This window comes from Microtus oregoni, unplaced genomic scaffold (genome assembly GCF_018167655.1).
Source record: "Microtus oregoni isolate MIOR12 unplaced genomic scaffold, Mior012 000027F_ref0000203, whole genome shotgun sequence".
In the NCBI taxonomy this organism is placed as follows: Eukaryota; Metazoa; Chordata; class Mammalia; order Rodentia; family Cricetidae; genus Microtus; species Microtus oregoni.
The window spans coordinates 455,001-473,295 of NW_024543086.1; the positions used below are offsets into that span (position 1 = coordinate 455,001).

At 50.4% G+C, this 18,295-nt stretch overlaps 1 protein-coding gene and 1 non-coding gene across 2 annotated transcripts; both read right to left on the reverse strand.

Annotated features, from left to right (window-relative positions):
- Positions 1 to 1,350: 1,350 nt before the first annotated feature.
- On the reverse strand, positions 1,351 to 1,423 carry Trnat-ugu. The gene has a single exon. It is a non-coding gene; the product is annotated as a tRNA-Thr (tRNA).
- Positions 1,424 to 3,278: 1,855 nt separating this feature from the next.
- Positions 3,279 to 17,449, reverse strand: Trim7 (tripartite motif containing 7). Its single transcript, XM_041676356.1, has 7 exons — positions 16,895 to 17,449; positions 15,994 to 16,089; positions 10,554 to 10,784; positions 8,684 to 8,706; positions 8,060 to 8,175; positions 7,494 to 7,529; positions 3,279 to 5,555 (listed from the first exon to the last, which is right to left on the reverse strand). Exons 1-7 carry the CDS (start codon positions 17,411 to 17,413, stop codon positions 5,044 to 5,046), a joined length of 1,533 nt encoding a protein of 510 aa, XP_041532290.1. The 5' UTR covers positions 17,414 to 17,449; the 3' UTR covers positions 3,279 to 5,043.
- Positions 17,450 to 18,295: the final 846 nt, after the last annotated feature.

Below are 18,295 nucleotides of genomic sequence, written 5' to 3' on the forward strand. Positions count from 1 at the left end.
GAGTCGGTGTCCCACGCCCTTGATCAGACAGGAAACTCACCTCAAAGCCCACTCGGTGGGGCAGCCTGCGAGTACTGCAGGGAGCTCTTGGATGCAACCTTCGCGAGTCAACTGTCCTTGCTGGGGTGGGCTTTTCAGAGATGGCGCTGGTTTCGAATCACCTATATCCCCGCAAATAACCCTGCACCCAGAGTCCTGGAAGGAACCCCCATAAGCTCATAGGTTCGCTGTCTGCTGTCTTGGGGTTTCTATTTGCTGCAACGAAACATCATAACCGAAAAGGAACTCGGAGAGGAAAGGGTTTGTTCGGCTTAGGCTTCCACAGCACTGCTCATGATTGAAGGAAGACCGGAACTCAAAAAGGGCCGGACCCTGGCGGCAGGAGCTGGGGCCCAGGCGGTGGAGGGGAGCCGCTTGGCGGCTTGTTCCCCATGGCTTGCTCAGCCTGCTTTCTTACAGAACCGAGGACCAGCAGTCCAGGGAGGGCAGCACACACAACGGGCTAGGCCCTCCCTAATCAATAAACTAATTAGGAAAATGCCTTACAGCCGGATATTATGAAGGCATTTTCTCAATTAAGGTTCCCTCCTTTCAGATAACTCTTGTTTGTCAAGTTGACATAAGACTAGCTAGCAAGTTCGCCAAACTAGGCATAAGTAGAATCTTTTGTTTGTTCTTTCCTAATGCCCTATCTAAAGTGAACACACATTTGTTCACGTCTCGGCAGGGAAATTGTTACAGCAGCTTGGCCCTGGCCCTTGCTTGGCAAACACTCTGGATTTACTGAGGATTTACGCTCATTCTATACATTGTACAAGCCAATGAGCATAATTAGTTCTATTTTTTTTTCTTAAAATATTGAGTGAAAATGACAAAAGTTAGTCACTGGGACTACAAGTTAGGAAAGTGAGCGTTCATTTGCCTTTCTGTGGTTCCACACGGGGGCGACAGGGACCTGCAGCCCCGAGACACCCCGCCCTGGCGGTCAACCAGAGGCGCCTACCTAGGGCCCGGCGCTGCGGGGGATCCGGAGGCTGGCGCCCGGAGACGAAGAGACGTGATGGTGCCGAGCTCTCCATCCGGAAAGGGGAAGTGGGATCTAGCCATTAAAACGGATGGGGTGAAAGGAGGTTGGGGGTGGTCTCACCGAGAGCGTGCCGAGGGGGAACAGCGGAGAATTAGCGCTGGACGCGGGGACTTCGTGGGAGAAATTCGCTGTGGGTCTGATTTCAAGAGAGGATGCAGGAATTTAGCTGTGGGCTGCAACTACGTGAGAAGAAAAGTAACAAAAGTAACACCGCCAGAACCTAGCTCCCCACCCACGATTTCAGTATTGTTCTAAAAAGCTGTAGGCCCCAGCGAGATTTGAACTCGCGACCCCTGGTTTACAAGACCAGTGCTCTAACCCCTGAGCTATGGAGCCCGCGACGCGAGCGGCTTCTGCGCTCAAGCAGTTAACACGATCACCATCATCGTGCTGCTGCAGAATGCAACGCCAAGTTAAATAGTGACGAAAGTAGAACTTTTGTCTTTCAACCGAGTTGCAGTAGCAGACCCGACTGTTCTGTCCACAAGGACAGATAAGATAGGAACCCGAACACGGTGTGCCTGCGGACGGGAGAGGAGTGTCCCTCCAGTGACAGCCGCTGTGAGGAGTGCATTGGGCCGCCAGAGAAGCGGGAAGGGGGCTTGTGACCAAGGATTGAAGTGAACGGTGCTGGTGAAACTGTCCACAAAGTCAGAGATGTTAGGGTGGTACCTGAGATGGGCTGGGTAGTGTCCATTCCGGGGTGCTGAGTGGAGAACACGGGGGCGGGGAGACCTGGAGTCCTCTGGTCCCACCACACTCACACGCAAATTGGAAAAGGACCACCAACCCTTAATGTACATCTTAAAGCAAGCAATGAACGAGTTTGTCAGGGTCCTTAAGGGCTCCCTGAGCGGAGAACAGAGAAGATGAGGGTCTAGGGGAGGACAGGAGTCATAATCTGAGACAATATTAAAAGCAGTGGCTGTAATCCATAGCCCCTTGTAGCTAGCCTGCCGTGGCCTGCCGTAGCCTGCCGTGGCTCGAAAGCCACTAGCTGTACAGGCCGGAGGCAGCCCCTGGGTACCCTTCATTTGAGTGCATCTGTGAAGATGCGGAATCCTGGGTGTCTCAGGTCTAGGACTAACGATGAAGTAAGAAGGATGTCTTAGGGCCAGTTTTTCTCAGAGACCAAATAATCTCAGGAGCCCAATGACGCCCAAGAGATGAGAGGGAGAGGCACACAAAGTCTCGTGTGAGCGGGCAGCCAAGCCACCAAGTTTCTCTGTAGCCAAATAATTGTCGCAGTAACCGTTGTTACATTACAGCCATTATACAGAAATCTGTAATTACGCTCTAAGTACCATTCACTGACAGACATAATCACGTCTGCATGCAGACAGCAGCTACCCACAATCGCTAGTCCTGGCCTCACATGTACACAGGATAGCTACCTATACCCAACATCCCACTTCCTGGGACATGTAATACTTTGTCCTTCTAAACAGTTATTAAATGATGGAAAGGAAATTGCAATCATCGAAAAACCATACAAGCCGAGTATGATTGACAGACACCTTTAATCCCAGATCTGTGAGTCCAAGGCCAGCCTAGTCCACATAAAGAGAGAGAGTTCCAGGCTGGCCAGAGATACAGAGTGAGACCTCATCTTTAAAGGAGCCATGAAACCTGGTATTTGGAGTTATCTAAATCTGTCGCCAGGACATAATCACTTGTAATTGTGTCCAGTGTTGTGGCGTGCTGATCCACTGGTAAAGACTGAAGACAGACCCCGTTTATATGGAATGAGTTTGTTCTTGATGCTAGCAGGACAGCAGCCTTCGAGCCAAACAGCACACCGTGCTGTTACTCCCCTCACTGTTTCTCTTTCCCATTGTGTACTCACAGGAAGACCACTCCATTCCAGTCCCACAGCTAAGATAAGTGTTTATAAAAGCAGAGAGTGGGGACATCACTATCCTATAATTATCTCACCTGCAGGCCACTGGGGTCTCATGGGCATTCCAGGGTAAATGTCAGCAGCCTTAAGGGGTGCCTGGGACCATATTAAGTTTCTTTAGCCAACACTAAAGTGCCGCGCCAGCACAGCCCTGAAGTCCAAGAATCGGCAGAGGGTGTCCAGGTTGAATGAATGCACAGAGCACGAGGTTGAGGTGGAACAGCTTCTTTTATTGTCCTGCTGGGGCTGGCTTTTATACCAGGGCACCAAATGAGGAGGGGGCTGCATAGGGCTGTAACCTGACCCCAGCAGGGATCAAGGAATGATCACCATGCACTCAAAATTCCTTCCCCAGCTCCAGGAGCAGAGGGAATTTATTATGTTTTCTTTGCAGATAAGCATTTCAAATGGGGGCAGGGATATCATAACTCGGGGCTGCAGTTCCCACACTAAAGACATTAGGGGAGTGATGTATAAATTATTACATAGATTTGATCAACCTAGAGGAAATATGCTAGCTCACTGGGATAGAGCAGTGTTATCAAGTTAGGGCTGGCTGTCATGTCTCCACACCAGGATAAATTATCCCTTTGAAGTGAAAGTGTGTGTGTGTGTGTCTGTGTGTGTGTGTGTGTGTGTGTGTGTGAATGTATATGCTCATGCGTGCACTAATTCTGGGGTGTGCACACAAAGACCAAAAGAGGACATCACAGTATCCCTTGAAGCTAGAGACCTGGATATTTACAGAGCTCGCTGCCTGTTACATGGGTGCTGGGATCCCAACTCTGTTCCTCATGATTTCACAGTAAATGGGAAGCCGTGTCTGCAACAGCTAACCCCTATACAGCTGTTCATAAATGCCCCCTCAAAAACCCTGATCCCAAATCTGAGATACAAGCACACAAGCTCACACACCTCAAGCACATGACACTAGCTAAAGCCATTGCTCAGGCATAGCCTCCTGCAGTCAAAACAGAATAAGTCCAACCACTCCCAGAAATGTGTTCAAAATCTGTATTTCCATCCACTCTGCTGCTTCCCAGGGGAGCATGAAGCAGGCAACACTGCTGCCTTTCCAGAAGCCCCATTTTGTATCCAAGAAGATAAGGAGGCTTGCCCGGGGTGCTCAACTCACTTCCGGGCAGAGAAGCACAGCAATCCTCACCATCAGATTTCTCTGCTGTCTGCACAGAGTTACTAAGTTCCCAAAAGGGTTTTTCAGGACCGAGTTGATGCCATGTGTATCTCTACACCGTGCTAGTTGCCACCTGTAAACTCCTAAATATCAACCTGTGTTTCACAATTCCAGAACCTTTTGCTCTCTTTACCTAAAGGAGATATACGGCGAAAACCGTGAAGCTTAAGGCACCTGTGACCACGTGTTGCCAGTCACTGTGTTCAAGGTCATCAGGCTAAGGAGTGCTGGAAAACAGCAATGTACGGGTGTATGTGTACACCGTCGTCCATCCAGGCCTCATACATAGGTCAAGAGTTTCCTTCCAGATCTAGTCCAGACTGGCTTCTGAGCTGGGAGCTACAACGTTCCTCCCTAAATAAACAGCCCAGCCTGGCCAGCTGGACCCGGAGGACTCAATGACCTCTCCAGAGCCTGCAGCTGCCACGAATGTAAATTAATAACCCCATGGGTCCCGGGCTAAAGCACACCCTTTTGCAAGGGTACCAGTCTTTGACACTGTTCTGTGCGCACAGGGACCCTTCTAAATCAAGGTAGTAAATTCACGTGGTTTGAAGCACCCTTGTTAAGAGCTGGGCATTTGTCCTAGTGGGCTACCACCTCTCCACAGTTCAGATACAATGTGCAGGAACATTACAGGAAGGGAGCAGGCCCCAAGGGTCCAAGGCATCTCTTCCCTTTGCAGTTACCCCACAGCGTGTCTCTCCTCGTCAGTTTTCAGAGACTCTGTTGTGCTCTATGACAGTCCTCTAGCCTGGGTCAGGGGTGTGGAGGGAAGGTCCAAGATGGAGCACCTCTGTCTTAGAGATGAGAGTTCCCTCCGCGGCTGCCCTGACTCCTCCAAGGAAGCCCGACAGCTCTTCAAGGCCAGATTCGCAAGTAGGTGCCAGTGGAGCAAACAGAGAAAAGGGGGAACACTCGCTCCTGGAAGTTGACTCGGAAGGTGTAGAGGTGGCGCATGTCCTCCACTGCATAGAAGGACACCGCCCCCACCTCCAGGTCCAGAGCCACCCTCACCCGCGACAGATGTCCACAGTTGAGGGGCGTCCTCTCCGGGCTGGTCACAGCCCAGTATTGCCCATTGTTGAGTTGCATTGCCCAGACGCCCTCCTCAGGGGTAAAGGGCGTGAGGCCCTTGCGACGCACACTCTCGCGGGCCACACCGAAGGCCCAGCCATCCTTGGAGCCCACTTCCACTTCCCAGTGATGTCGCCCTGAGGAGAAACCACAGGACGCCAAAACGCGGGTGTTCGTATCAAAGCGCCGGGGATGATTAGGCAAGTCCTGGGCACGCTGTCCTAGGCGCACGCTCTTTAGATCCAGGGACAAGATGAGGCGGGCGTTGGCTGTGTCAGGGTCCAAAGTGAGTTCCACTGAGGATAGAGAAAGGGAAAGATGTCTCCAACCGCGTGACTTTCACAGTCCCGACACACTCAGAGCACATTACCTTTTTATCACCTGGTCTTCCCTCCTCCCTCCACGTTAGCTATTTAACTTTCCTCTTTCGTCTTTATCTCTTTCCTCAATTTAACAAACACGTATTAAAATTTTTAACAAACTCATAAAATCTAAGAAATACAGTGGGCCTGATTTGGATCTCAATTTGAGTGGGTCAACAAATCTGATGTCAAAGATAATTGTGGAGCTAGGTTGGTAGAGAAAGCCTGAGCTCAGGAGGTAAGGCAGAAGAATCAAGAGTTCAAGGTCAGCCAGCGGGAGTGGCAGAGCCTTGTCTCAAAACAAAGACAATTGCAGAAATTTGAAAATTAGACACAAGAAAGAATGATCACGTTCTCTAGGTGTGATGATTCTGTTTTTTTAGGAGAGCCAGGGCTATATAGTGTGATCCCGTCTTTAAAAGGCTGTGTCTTTAGAGGTAGCCTATTCTGAGATATTTGTGGAAACACCATCCTTGTTCTGTTTGTTCTGTTATAAAACTGAACATATAGCCAGGGTGAAGAAAATGTTCACCAAGCCGGGCGGTGGTGGTGCATGCCCTTAATCCCAGCACTTAGGAGGCAGAGGCAGGCGGATCTTTGAGAGTTCGAGACCAGCCTGGTCTACAAGAGCTAGTTCCAGGACAGGCTCTAAAACCAAAGAGAAACCCTGTCTCGAAAAACCAAGAAAAAAAAAAAAGGAAAATGTTCACCAATTGGCAATTGAAGATAGATAGGCTCATATATTTGAATGCTTAGTCACCAGAAAGTAGAACTGTTTGGGAAGGATTAGCAGGTGTGGCCTCGTTGGAGGAAGTATGAAACTAAGGTTAGGCTTTGAGGTTTCAAAACCCCATGTCAGGCCCAGAGACTTTCTCTCTCTCTTTCTGCCTGCTACCTACGATCAGGATGCAAAGCTCTCAGCTACTGCTACAGCACTGTGCCTGTCCATTTTCAGCCATGATGATCATAAACTAACCCTCTATAAAGGCAAGTCCCAATTAAATGTTTTCCTTTATAGGAGTTACATTGGCCCCAGTGTCTCTTCGCAGCAATAAAACAGTGACCAGGACACTCTGGAATACCAGAGAGATCAAGGCAGGTGAACAACCTTGCCCGTTTGTTGCTTCCTTCCTGGCTGTGTGAGAAAGGCAGTGTGTGATCCGCAGAAGGTAAGAGATCTAACTTGAGAGCAAATTGTAATTTCATCGACAGTAGCCAGGCATGCCTCCCTGGAAGGGTACATTAGAGCAAAGATCTGAAGGGGGTAAGGAAATCAGCCATATGACCGGAGAGCTTGACTCTGACTGAGGGATGGCCATTGCTGTGCAAAGGTCCTGAAGTTCGAGTGTGGTTGGTGCACTCCAGAAGTAGCAAGGAGTGTGTGTGGTTGCACAGTAAGCCAAGGCCCTGATGTGCAATGAAGTTAGAAACTTGAAGGCCCCTGAGGCTGAGGGTATAGAGGGAAAGGGGCCATTACAGGATCCTACCCAGGTACTCTGCACATGTGTCCCTCCCTTCAGTGTTGGATCACCTCCCCCTCCCAGATCTCTGCAGCCTCCCTTTGTTTCCACTGTCCACCCCAGTCCCACACACAATCCCCAAGAGATTGAGAAGATTTCTCTATCCCAAGCAACCTGAGGCCAAATCATTCCTCATCCTAACCACTCATGGCTTATGGACCAATGGGCCCCATTGGCACCTGAGGGCTCAAAGAGGTCAAACAAGGATTAGGATGGGGGCAGAGTAATAGTCACTGCCATGGGTGGGCAGACAGGGGCGACCACTTGCAAAGCCCGGAGAGACAGTCTCTGGCAGGGAGCAGGTTCCCCATCTGGCCAGCCTTATACTCACAGTCGCAAGGGTCCTTCTTACCTTTCTCCTCTTTCTCCAGCTCTCCTTGGAGATCCTCTACAGAGAAACAAAGCAGAGTGAATGGGCACAGCATGGGAGTCTGCCTGGCCAGGAAACCTCCTCTCCCACACACCGAGACTCCACCTGACTTCAGACACTCAGGATGCCAAGAGTAAACCTCCTCTCCCACACACCGAGACTCCACCTGACTTCAGACACCCAGGACCCCAAGAGTTGGATGTAGAGAACAAAGATGGGAACACAGGGGGGAGGGACCCCCAAGTGTCCTAGCTCCACCACTTCCCCTTCTCCCTCTATTGTCTAAAACTGGTCTGACCTGGCATCTCCCTCGTTAGCCATCTTCCTGTCCCCATTACCCATGGTGAGCAGGAGGCCTTGGGGTGAAACACAGAAACACAGACGGGTTTGTCATCGGTGCCTTCCCACAATCTGGCTTTGATGTGCCCCACCTTCTGTCTCCTTCTTCGCAGTTCAAGAAAGACATGCCTGTAGGTCCCATGTACCTGCCAGGAGCACAGCCCCTCCACCCAACACTGCATGGCCAGGCCCACATCCAGACCCCACACCTTTGAACTTCTTCAGCAATCCTTTCAAGACGAAACTCTTGAGGGAGACATTCCACACTTTATTTTTCATCTCAGATGAGACTGTGGTTGGCTTGGAGCCAGGCAAGCTGCTGCACCTGCAGGACAAGGCCCCTGAGGAAGTCCCAAAAACACCAGCCCACGCCACTGCCCTCTGGCAATTAGGCTGGCACTATAGTTTAGATACATGTAATCCTCGAGGCTTGATTACAAAACTTGTGCACTATTGGGAGATAACACAACCTTTATAAAGGAGGTGGGACTGGCCAAAGGAGTTTACATGCCTGGAGAATTGCCTTTGAAGAGAAGAGCATCTAACTGACTGTCTTATTCTCTCTTTTCCTCCCTCCCTCCCTCCCTCTCCCTCTCCCCATCCCTTCTCTCCATCTTCCCAGCTGCTTCCTGTACAAGGAGAAGGGAAAGCCAACCTCATGAAGGAATTCCCACAGCCAGGTAGGTGGGCCTTTGCCTCAAAAGGTACCCAGATAAGGAAGGAGGTAGGAGTTGGGGGTCAGGGGGTGGGAGATAATGTTGGGATGAAAAGAGAAAGCTTGGTGGGAGAACAAAGGAGCTTGGGAAGACCTTGGGATGGTTAGGTTCACTCACTTGCTTAGTGTGGTTTTGAATTCCTGGAAGGGAAAAGGGAAAGGAAACCAAATCAGTGACCATATAACCCTCATTCCCCCTTTGAGAAAACATGACTTCCCCCCTACCTGACTCCCAGAAAATAAGCCATGCCCCCTGAACACAGGCAGCAGGGCTTTCCAGCTCTGGTGGCTACTGTGTTAAGTCAGCTCAGAGTACCCTTCAGCTTTGGCCACAGTTAGGCAAAGTCTTGCTTGTGAAATCCTCCCTGGGCTACCAGACAAGAGCCAGTGTTTACCACTACCATGGTTACCACCTGCGACAAACCACGGTGTCTTCTTTCTTTTGTGTGTGTCGTCATCCCCCCCCCTCCCCTACCCAGACAGGGTTTCACTGTCTAGCCCTGGCTGTTTGGGAACTCACTGTGTAGACCAGGCTGGCCTCAAACTCACAGCGATCTGCCTGCCTCTGCCTCCTGAGGGCTGGGGTTAACGGTGTGTGCTACTACGCCTGTCCTGGTGACTCATTTTTTTTAAATATTTATTTATTATTTATTATATATACAATATTCTGTCTGTGTGTATGCCCACAGGCCAGAAGAGGGCACCAGACCCCATTACAGATGGTTGTGAGCCACCATATGGTTGCTGGGAATTGAACTCAGGACCTTTGGAAGAGCAGGCAATGCTCTTAACCTCTGAGCCATCTCTCCAGCCCCCATGGTGACTCATTTTTTTTTAATATTTATTTATTTATTATGTATACAATATTCTGTCTGTGTGTATGTCTGCAGCCCAGAAGAGGGCACCAGACCTCATTACAGGTGGTTGTGAGCCACCATGTGGTTGATGGGAATTGAACTCAGGACCTTTGGAAGAGCAGGCAATGCTCTTAACCTCTGAGCCATCTCTCCAAACCCCATGGTGACTCATTTTTAATTGTTTTTCTTTTCTTTTTCCGAGACAGGGTTTCTCTGTAGCTTTGGAGCCTGTCCTGGAACTAGTTCTTGTAGACCAGGTTGGCCTCAAACTCATAGAGATCTGCCTGCCTCTGCCTCCTGAGTGCTGGGATTAAAGGCCTGCGCCACCATCACCCGGCTAATTAATTATTTTTAAAAAATGTTTATGTAGCCAGGCAGTGGCAGCGCACGCCTTTAGGCCCAGCACTTGGGAGAGAGAGGCAGAAGGATCTCTCTGAGTTCGAGGCTAACCTGGTCTGCAGAGTACCAGGACAGGCTTCAAAACTACACAGAGAAACCCGTCACGGAAAACAAAAACAGACAACACATGTTTATGTATGGGTGTTTTGCCTGCATGTATGACTGTGCACCACCTGTGCGCAGCAGCCAGAAGAGGGTGCCAGATCCCCGAAACTAGAGTTACAGGTGATGAGTCACCATTTGGGGACTGGGAAGCGCTGTTCACTGCTAAGTCATCAATCCAGCTCCAACTTGTTTTTGTTTTGTTTTTGTTTTCTCCGTGTAACAGTCCTGGCTCTCCAGGATTGTGGATTAGGCTGGCCTTGAACTCAGGCAAACCTCTGCCTCCCAAATGCTGAGATTAAAAGATTAAAGGCGTGCACTACCACTGCCTGGTTAGCCCCAACTCTTTTTTTTAATAAAATAGAAGAGCATAGAGTACCTTAGAGCGAATTACAGATAGCAAAGACAAGAATTGTGTTCTGAGACTGGACTCAAGTGTGAATATACAGATTAATGTAAAATAAATTGTAAATTATAATGATAACTGTAAATGTTTTATCACATTCCTTTTAACCTTCCAACCAGTGCTCTTTTCTCCAATCCCCTTCCTCCTGGGGTCTGACTGTTCTCCAGCAGCCTCTCCTAAGGCCTAGGGCAAAGGCCTCAAGGCTGTGACTGAGCCAGCCTCACCTGGAGGAAGTCTAGATCCGGTTTCTGAGCTGTCTCCTGGATCTGGCTGCTGAGTTTGGACAGTTGAGTGATCTCACCGTCGAGGTGGGACAGGTTCTCATTCTGCTTCTGGGTCACTTCCCGGGACAGCACCTCCAGTCGGCCTAGAAGCCGACCCTCCTGTTCCACCAGAAAGGCCCGCAGCGCCTGGAATTCTGCCCCCACCTTCTCTTTCTCTGCTGCCATCTGCTTCTGTCTCGGGAAGAGAAGTTGGCACACGACTTAGAGGTGGGGGGGAACCTGCAGAAGCTTTTTGTTGGTTCATTTTGGGTTTGTTTTTTGTTTGTTTGTTTTTGCTTTTGTTTATCGAGATAGGGTTTTTCTGTAGCTTTGGAGCCTGTCCTGGAACTAGCTCTTGTAGCCCAGGCTGGCCTTGAACTCACAGAGATCAGCTTGCCTCTACCTGCCAAGTGCTGAGATTAAAGGTGAGCGCTACCACCTCCTGATTTAAGACAGGAGCTTTAAGGAGGCATGCTCCAGGGCAGGGTTGCTTCCCCTGGGGAAACAGAGGCACACCCACTCCTGCATACTGTACACACCCTTATTAAAATAGCCCAACTGTGTGCAAGCCACAGCCTGAACACCTGCTCCTCTCTCCCCTGCCACAGCTTCCTCTGTTATCTCTTAAGGCACAGGATTTACACCCCTTAGGGCGGCTTCAAACTCCCCACAGCTACCTCAAACTGCAGCTTCCATCATGAGGATTAAATCAAAGGTTGCTTCTTCTTCCTCTGTGTGTTTATTTAATTCCCTTTTACTTTATATGCTAGAGACAGGGTCTCACCATGTAATCCTGGCAGGCCTGGAGCTTTCTACACAGACCAGGCTGGCCTTGAACTCACAGAGGTCTGCCTGTCTCAGCCTTCAGAGGGCTAGGATTAAAGGCGTGCCCTAACACCACCCCACCCAGCTACCCAACCCCGTTTTTTTAAAACATTCTTTTGGCTTCAATTCTGATGGAAATGCAAGGGGAAAATGTAGGACTCTGGAGGTACAGGGGAGAAGAAGCTAAAGTGTGTTAAGCAGAGGTAACAGCACACACACTTGGCCCTAAGTACATGCTCCGTTCAGACTTAACATTCTAGTCTTTCCCTTGTCAGATTCAGGATTTTTCATGCTTTTAGATGAACTCCTTGAATTTTTTTTTTTTACACAAACACACTTACTTGTGTAGCAAAATTCCAATAGAGTAAACAGGGACCCACCTGGCTATCAACAACGAAGGATTGGCTCAATTAGGCAAGGTCCTCTCCCAGGCCATTACAGAGGAAAGAAAGGATGAGCAGAAGAGGAGACTGTGAGAGGGTGCAGTCAGGAGCCCTGGGCTCAGATCATGGCTCCCGAGGCTTCCCACAGCACACCTGCCTCATTTCCATCGTCAGACACTGAATGGTAGCATCAGCAAGGAGCATTTTAACTCATTCACCCTGACCCAGTGAGGTCGGCACCCTTCTTATTCCATTTTAGGATGGGAAGACCCATCTTAGAACAGTTAGAAACTGTTAAGCCAAGATTCTTTTTTTTTTTTTTTTTTGATTTTTCGAGACAGGGTTTCTCCGTAACTTTTGGTTCCTGTCCTGGAACTAGCTCTGTAGACCAGGCTGGCCTCGAACTCACGGAGATCTGCCTGCCTCTGCCTCCCGAGTGCTGGGATTAAAGGCGTGCGCCACCACCGCCCGGCTTCAAGGTTCTAAGGCAGCGGGGTCTGACTCTAAGGTCTGTACTTTTGTTAACTGTATGACATTGACTCCCAAGGGAACAACCCAAGTAAAGGTGTTTATCAAAACAACTCTCCTTGTCTGCGTCAGTGGTGAAATTTCTATAACTGTAGCACTGGGGAGGATGAGTCTCTGCAAGTATAAGGCCAGCCTGGACTACGTAGCGAGTTCCAGGCCAACCTGGACTGCATGAGACACCACCTTTAAAAACTGGAGTGGGGTAAGGTAAAGAGGAAGGGAAGAACCTAAGAACATAGTCCCCCCTGTCTTGTCATGTGATGCCCTCTGTCTTGTTATGGTTCCGCAAGAAGGCTCTCATGCAGTGCAGAGGAGCTACCAGTGCCATCCTTCTGATGACTTCCCAGCCTCCAGACCTGTACACTAAATTTTCACAGTTGTTGTTATATAGCCCTGGCTGTCCTGGAATTCATTATGAAGACCAGGCTGGCCGCAGACTCACAGAGAACCTTCTGTCTCTGCACACACACACACACACACACACACACACACACACACCAAATGCTGGAATTAAAGGTGTGAGCCATCTTAACCCAGCTGCATTGTTAGTTGCAACTGCAGCTGCATCCTGCCTCTGCCACCAAAGCAGTACTTTGTCACCTGTTGCCAGGTGTCTTTCACCATCAGCTATGCGACAGGTGCACCCCTTAAAAGTGTCTGCTGAAGCACAGCTCGCTCTCCCGTTTTTCTTGCCTCTTGCTCCTCTCTTTCCTCTTCTTGTCCCCACATGGCCTTTCACTATTATCCTCTCCCCCTCCCCTCCTCTCTACCCTCTCCCTCCGATAATCCTCTTGCACTAACACTGCTGCTCCAAACATGTTTGCTTAGCTGCATACTTTGGCAGGGCTCGCCGAAAGGCACCCACTTCCCCTTTCTTTTTATTTACCATGACACACTCTATTCTTCAAAAAGCATGCAGCCAATGATACCGTGCAACACCAGCAGAAAGCAGAGTAATGGACCAAGAAGACTGCAAACAGAGGTGTCCCAGTCTTGCTGTTGTTGACATTGGGGGCCTGATAATTCCTGGCAGTGAGGGCTTCCCCGTGTATTATGGACTATTTAACCCCTAAGAGCCCCGCTGGTAGGTGCCTATGACACTCCCAGTGCTGACAACCAAAATGCCTGCAGTCATTACTGGAGGAGCCCTGGGGTAATGGCATTTTTCAGATGAGAGTCTGCTCCTCTTCCTACCCCCCACCTTCCAGCCCACATGATACGTACAATTATGAAATTCCCGTTTAGTGGAAGAGCAGAGGCAGGTTCACCCGCTGCTGGTGTACAGTAAGAAGAATGAGGGACACCTGGCTCCCTGGTAGAGCACTTGCTTGGCCGTGAAAGGCCCTGGTTTGGATAGGCTGGGTTTGGGAAAGGGCAGAGGTGGAAAGTGCTGAACAATACTCCGGGGAGGTGGGTCAGAGATTGGGAATAGAATGTCCTCTTAGTTAAAGATGGAAACCAAAGGTTGAAGAGCCAGCTCTTGCTCCTTTCTCCCTCAGCGGTGGAATAAAGGTCTGAATGGATGAACTTTGCTTTGGGAACAGAAGGGAATGAGCAAATGTGAAACAAAGGTGTAAATCAGTTAAGGGTGTTGGTACTCAGTTAAGGGTATTGGTACTCAGCCGGGCGGTGGTGGCGCACGCCTTTAATCTCAGCACTCGGGAGGCAGAGGCAGGCGGATCTCTGTGAGTTCGAGGCCAGCCTGGTCTACAAGAGCTAGTTCCAGGACAGGCACCAAAGCTAAAGAGAATCCCTGTCTCGAAAAACCCAAAAAAAAAAAAAAGGTGTTGGTACTCAGTAAAGGGTGCTGATACTCAGTTAAGGGTGCTGGCATTCAGTTAAGAGTGTTAGTATTTGGGCATCTGTGCTGGCCTAACCTTGGGATTCAGACAGGATGCATCAGAATCCTATCACCAAGTGACACTAAGGGGCTAATTCTTTTTATTTATTTATTTATTAAAGATTTCTGCCTCCTCCCCGCCACCGCCTCCCATTACCCTCCCCCTCCCCCGATCAATTCCCCCTTCCTCATCAGCTCAAAGAGCAATCAGGGTTCCCTGAGGTGTGGGAAGTCCAAGGACCACCCACCTCCATCCAGGTCTAGTAAGGTGAGCATCCAAACTGACTAAGGGGCTAATTCTGTAGCCACTAAGAGCACCATCGGTGCACATTCACTGCGTCCCCTTTTAAAAGGGCCCTGCCCACCTCCCGTATCTCTCTGTCTCCATCTGTCTGTCTGTCTGACTGTCTCTCTCCCCTCCTTTTCTTTTTTATTCTGCCACTCCTGTCCCCAGAAGCCGGTCTTGCCCTCCCCTCCCCTCTTTTTACGTAACTTCCCCCTAATAAAACCACCCTCACATGAACTCTGTCTCATGGTGTCTTTCTCTCACATGCTGCTTTTTTTCTAAAGTACAGCAGAAAGGAGAGGGCCAGGCATGGTGGTACACAACTTCAACCCTAGCTCCAGGGAGGGAGAAGCGAGTGGGTCTCTGTAGGTTAGAGGCCAACCCACATAGCAAGTTCCAGGACAGCCAGGGCTATAGAGAGGCTTTGTCTCAAACAAATTATGAAGCAACAATAGCAACAGAGAGGAGCCTGGGTATCTGAACTTCACAATCTTTCCTTTCCTAACCTAAAGAACAGGGAGTTTGGGCTAGTGGGACACCTCAGCGGGTAAGAGACACTTGGCTCATAAACCTGGCCATCTGTTCAATCCCGAGATGATATCAAGGTGGAGGGCAGGAACGGACACAGAGTTGCCCTCTGACCTCCACATGCAGACACTGGCATGTGCATCCCACAATATAAATTTCTATAAGTTTCTAAAGAATAAGAGGGTCCTTCCGGCTTCTCTATTCCCGGCTTTATGAACAAATGACTTCGCCCTAAAAGGCCCTAATGGTTTCTTTCATTCTTTCAGCACTGTTTATTGAGCTAGGGGCTGATTTTTGAGGTAGAAAATGATAGTGTTGGTACACATCTTTGATCCCAGCACTCGGTAGGCAGAGGCAGGTGGCTCTCTGTGAGTTCGAGGCCAGCCTGGTCTACAGAGCTAGTTCTTTCCATTGCAGAATATGTCTCAGGCTAATAATATGTGTCTCCTTATTATGTTCATGTTTTCACATATTATGACATGTTTCTGTGAAGAAATAAATTAATGTATTCAGTTACAAGATGCTACTAAAGATCCTAATAAAGCCGGGAATAGAGGGAGAAGCCGGAAGGACCCTCTTATTCTTTAGAAACTATAGAAATTTATATTGTGGGATGCATGCGCCAGTGTCTGCATGTGGAGGTCAGAGGGCAACTCTGTGCCAGTTCCTCCACCTTGATGTCATCTCGGGATTGAACAGATGGCCAGGTTTATGAGCCAAGTGTCTCTTACCCGCTGAGGTGTCCCACTAGCCCAAACTCCCTGTTCTTTAGGTTAGGAAAGGAAAGATGCTACTAAAGATCCTAATTGGCCTGTTATGAATGACTGTGCATCCTAAAATTTATTTGAACAGTCCCTTTCATAAGCTCTGGTTTGTATTGTAAATTATATGGTCAACCTTCATAATGTATATACCATATTATCTTTCTGAAATCCACCCTACTGTTTTAACACACACACACACACACACACACACACACACACACACTATGCCTCCCAAACTTGGACTCACCAGAAGCTCCTTGCTCTCCCTCTCCTCGGTGGACCGGAACACTTCATACTCTTCCAGTTCTTTCTTCAAGGCCCTCAGCCTGGAGTCCAGGAGCTCCTGTGGTACGAAGGGAGATACTGTGGGAAGAGAATTTTGGAAACCCTCTCATGTGCCATCCTAGAGCCATCTGGGAGAAAGCCAAGGTTCTGCTCGCTCTCAGGGGCAGGAGACTGGATAGATATCATCTCTGGCTGTGGGGCGAAGAGAAGTGTGCAAACTAAGCCTATCTGCGCAAAGCAGACACAGAGGCTCTCCAAAGCCCCAGGAGCTCCTTCCCCCAAGGTCATCAGCCACATGGTCTATGCTGAAACTCAAGACTCCCACACTGGTTCAGCCCATCTTGTCTCCAGCAACAGAAAGCTTACATGTAGGAGGGCTGGAGAGGGACAGAGCAGCAAAGGCCAGGGGCTGCACACACCCCTTGTGCAGCTACCCAGCAAGGGACAGACAAAGGGGAGGTGCCCAGAGGCTTCACACAGCCCAGACCTCTTGAGACAGACCACATAAACCAGGAAGCCCCCATTATGGTCCTCCAAGAACCGGGTACTTTGAGTAGTGCCACGCCCCTAGGAAAGAAGTAAGTGAAGGCGGAGGACCTGTGTGCATGGAAACAGACTTTGCTTCTAGACAGAGTTACAACAACGGTTGGTTACAGACGAGAAAATCTTCAAGTCCCTGGGGTCGTCTCCAAGCAGCAGCGGGCTCCGAGGGACCAGAGGAGATGAGGGATGTCCTGGAAAACCACAATATAGGATGAGAGAAAGGAGACGCGAGCTCCGCTGTAGGCCATCCTGCCTGTTGTCTGCCAGGAGAGCCGGGAGGGCTGAAGTAGGGCCAGGGGTCCAGAAGATCCTGCACCCACCTTGGCCTCCTGCACCGCCTCCTCCAGTGGCAGCACGGCGTGTGCACGATGCTCGCGGGCGCGGTCGCACACCACGCAAATGGCACGTCCGTCGTCTTGGCAGTAGAGCTTAAGCAGCTCTCCGTGTTGTGAACACCGGGCAGCCGCCGTCCCGGCCGCCACCGCAGGGGTCCCGCACTCCCCGGTGACTGTCGGAGGTAGGCTGAAGCGCCGAAGTAGCGAGGCCACCGCGGCCAGCTGTCGGTTGGGCCGCAGCTGGCTGGGGCGCGCGGGTTCGCGGCACTGAGGGCAGGGCAGCGGGCAGGGCAGCGTGCGGGTCACGGTGCCGGTCCCCGCTCCAGGACGCTCCCAGCAGCGCATGATGCAGGCGCGACAGAAGCTGTGACCGCACTCCACCGACACCGGTTCCCGGAAAAACTCTAGGCAGATAGAGCATGTCGCCTCTCCTTGGAGCTCTGCCGCCAGCGCCAGCGCTTCGGCCCCTGCATTCGGCCCGGTCCGCGGTCCCACTGTCGCCATCCGTGTCCTTGATACATCCAACTCCTGTGGCGCTGGGAAGGCCCCTGGGCTCTACAGTAACTCCAAGCTGGGCCGGGCTCCGGTGTACCCACTGGGTGAGAAAGGGCGGGGCCGGCACCCGGCAAGCTGAGACTTGAGCTGAGGGTGCACCCAGCTGGGAGTGGAGGCAGGTGGTGCCCTTTCTCTGGGCTCCCAGAGCCACCACCCCAGCCAGCGACCTCCCTTCTATCGACCCCCCCTTCCTCAACCCCTCTAGACCGCCCAGTATGGCCCAGGCAGCAGTAGGACACTCTGGGACAGGTGAGCACACAAGCCCAGCTGGACTCCACTCCCATTTGGCGACCTGGGCTGACTTGGCAGGGCAGGGGCAAAGGCCTGGCTCTCCGGGGCAAAGTATCTTGTTCTCCGCATACCGACTCACCCTGGCACTGCGCTGAGCTAAACTTAGGGTCTGGAATTTGGCTGTACCTCCTCGCCCCAGGGACGGCCTTTTGTCCACTTTTGTTAACTAAATCTCTTACGATTCTCCTCTTTAATTCTGAACAAGTAATACGATCACTTTTTCTCATTTCATTCAGTATTATTCCACCACTACCTCCCAAAAAACCAAAATCCAACCAACAAAAAAAAAAAACAAAAAACAAAAAACAAAAAAACCCTCTCTCTGTCTCTCCAACTGGTGTCCACCTGGATTCTGCGGACGCTTTCTGGAGGAGTTGCTTCCCTGTCTCGTTTTGCTCTGGAGGCCACGAAGGTCAGACTACCTTCTCTACCCCTCTCAAAACCTTTCTAGTCAATGTCACCCACTACTCACGAAATTCTAACCCGAAGATGCAGCCCTCACTCACCTCTCCTGCTCTCTGAGGTGTCCTTCCTGAGAGC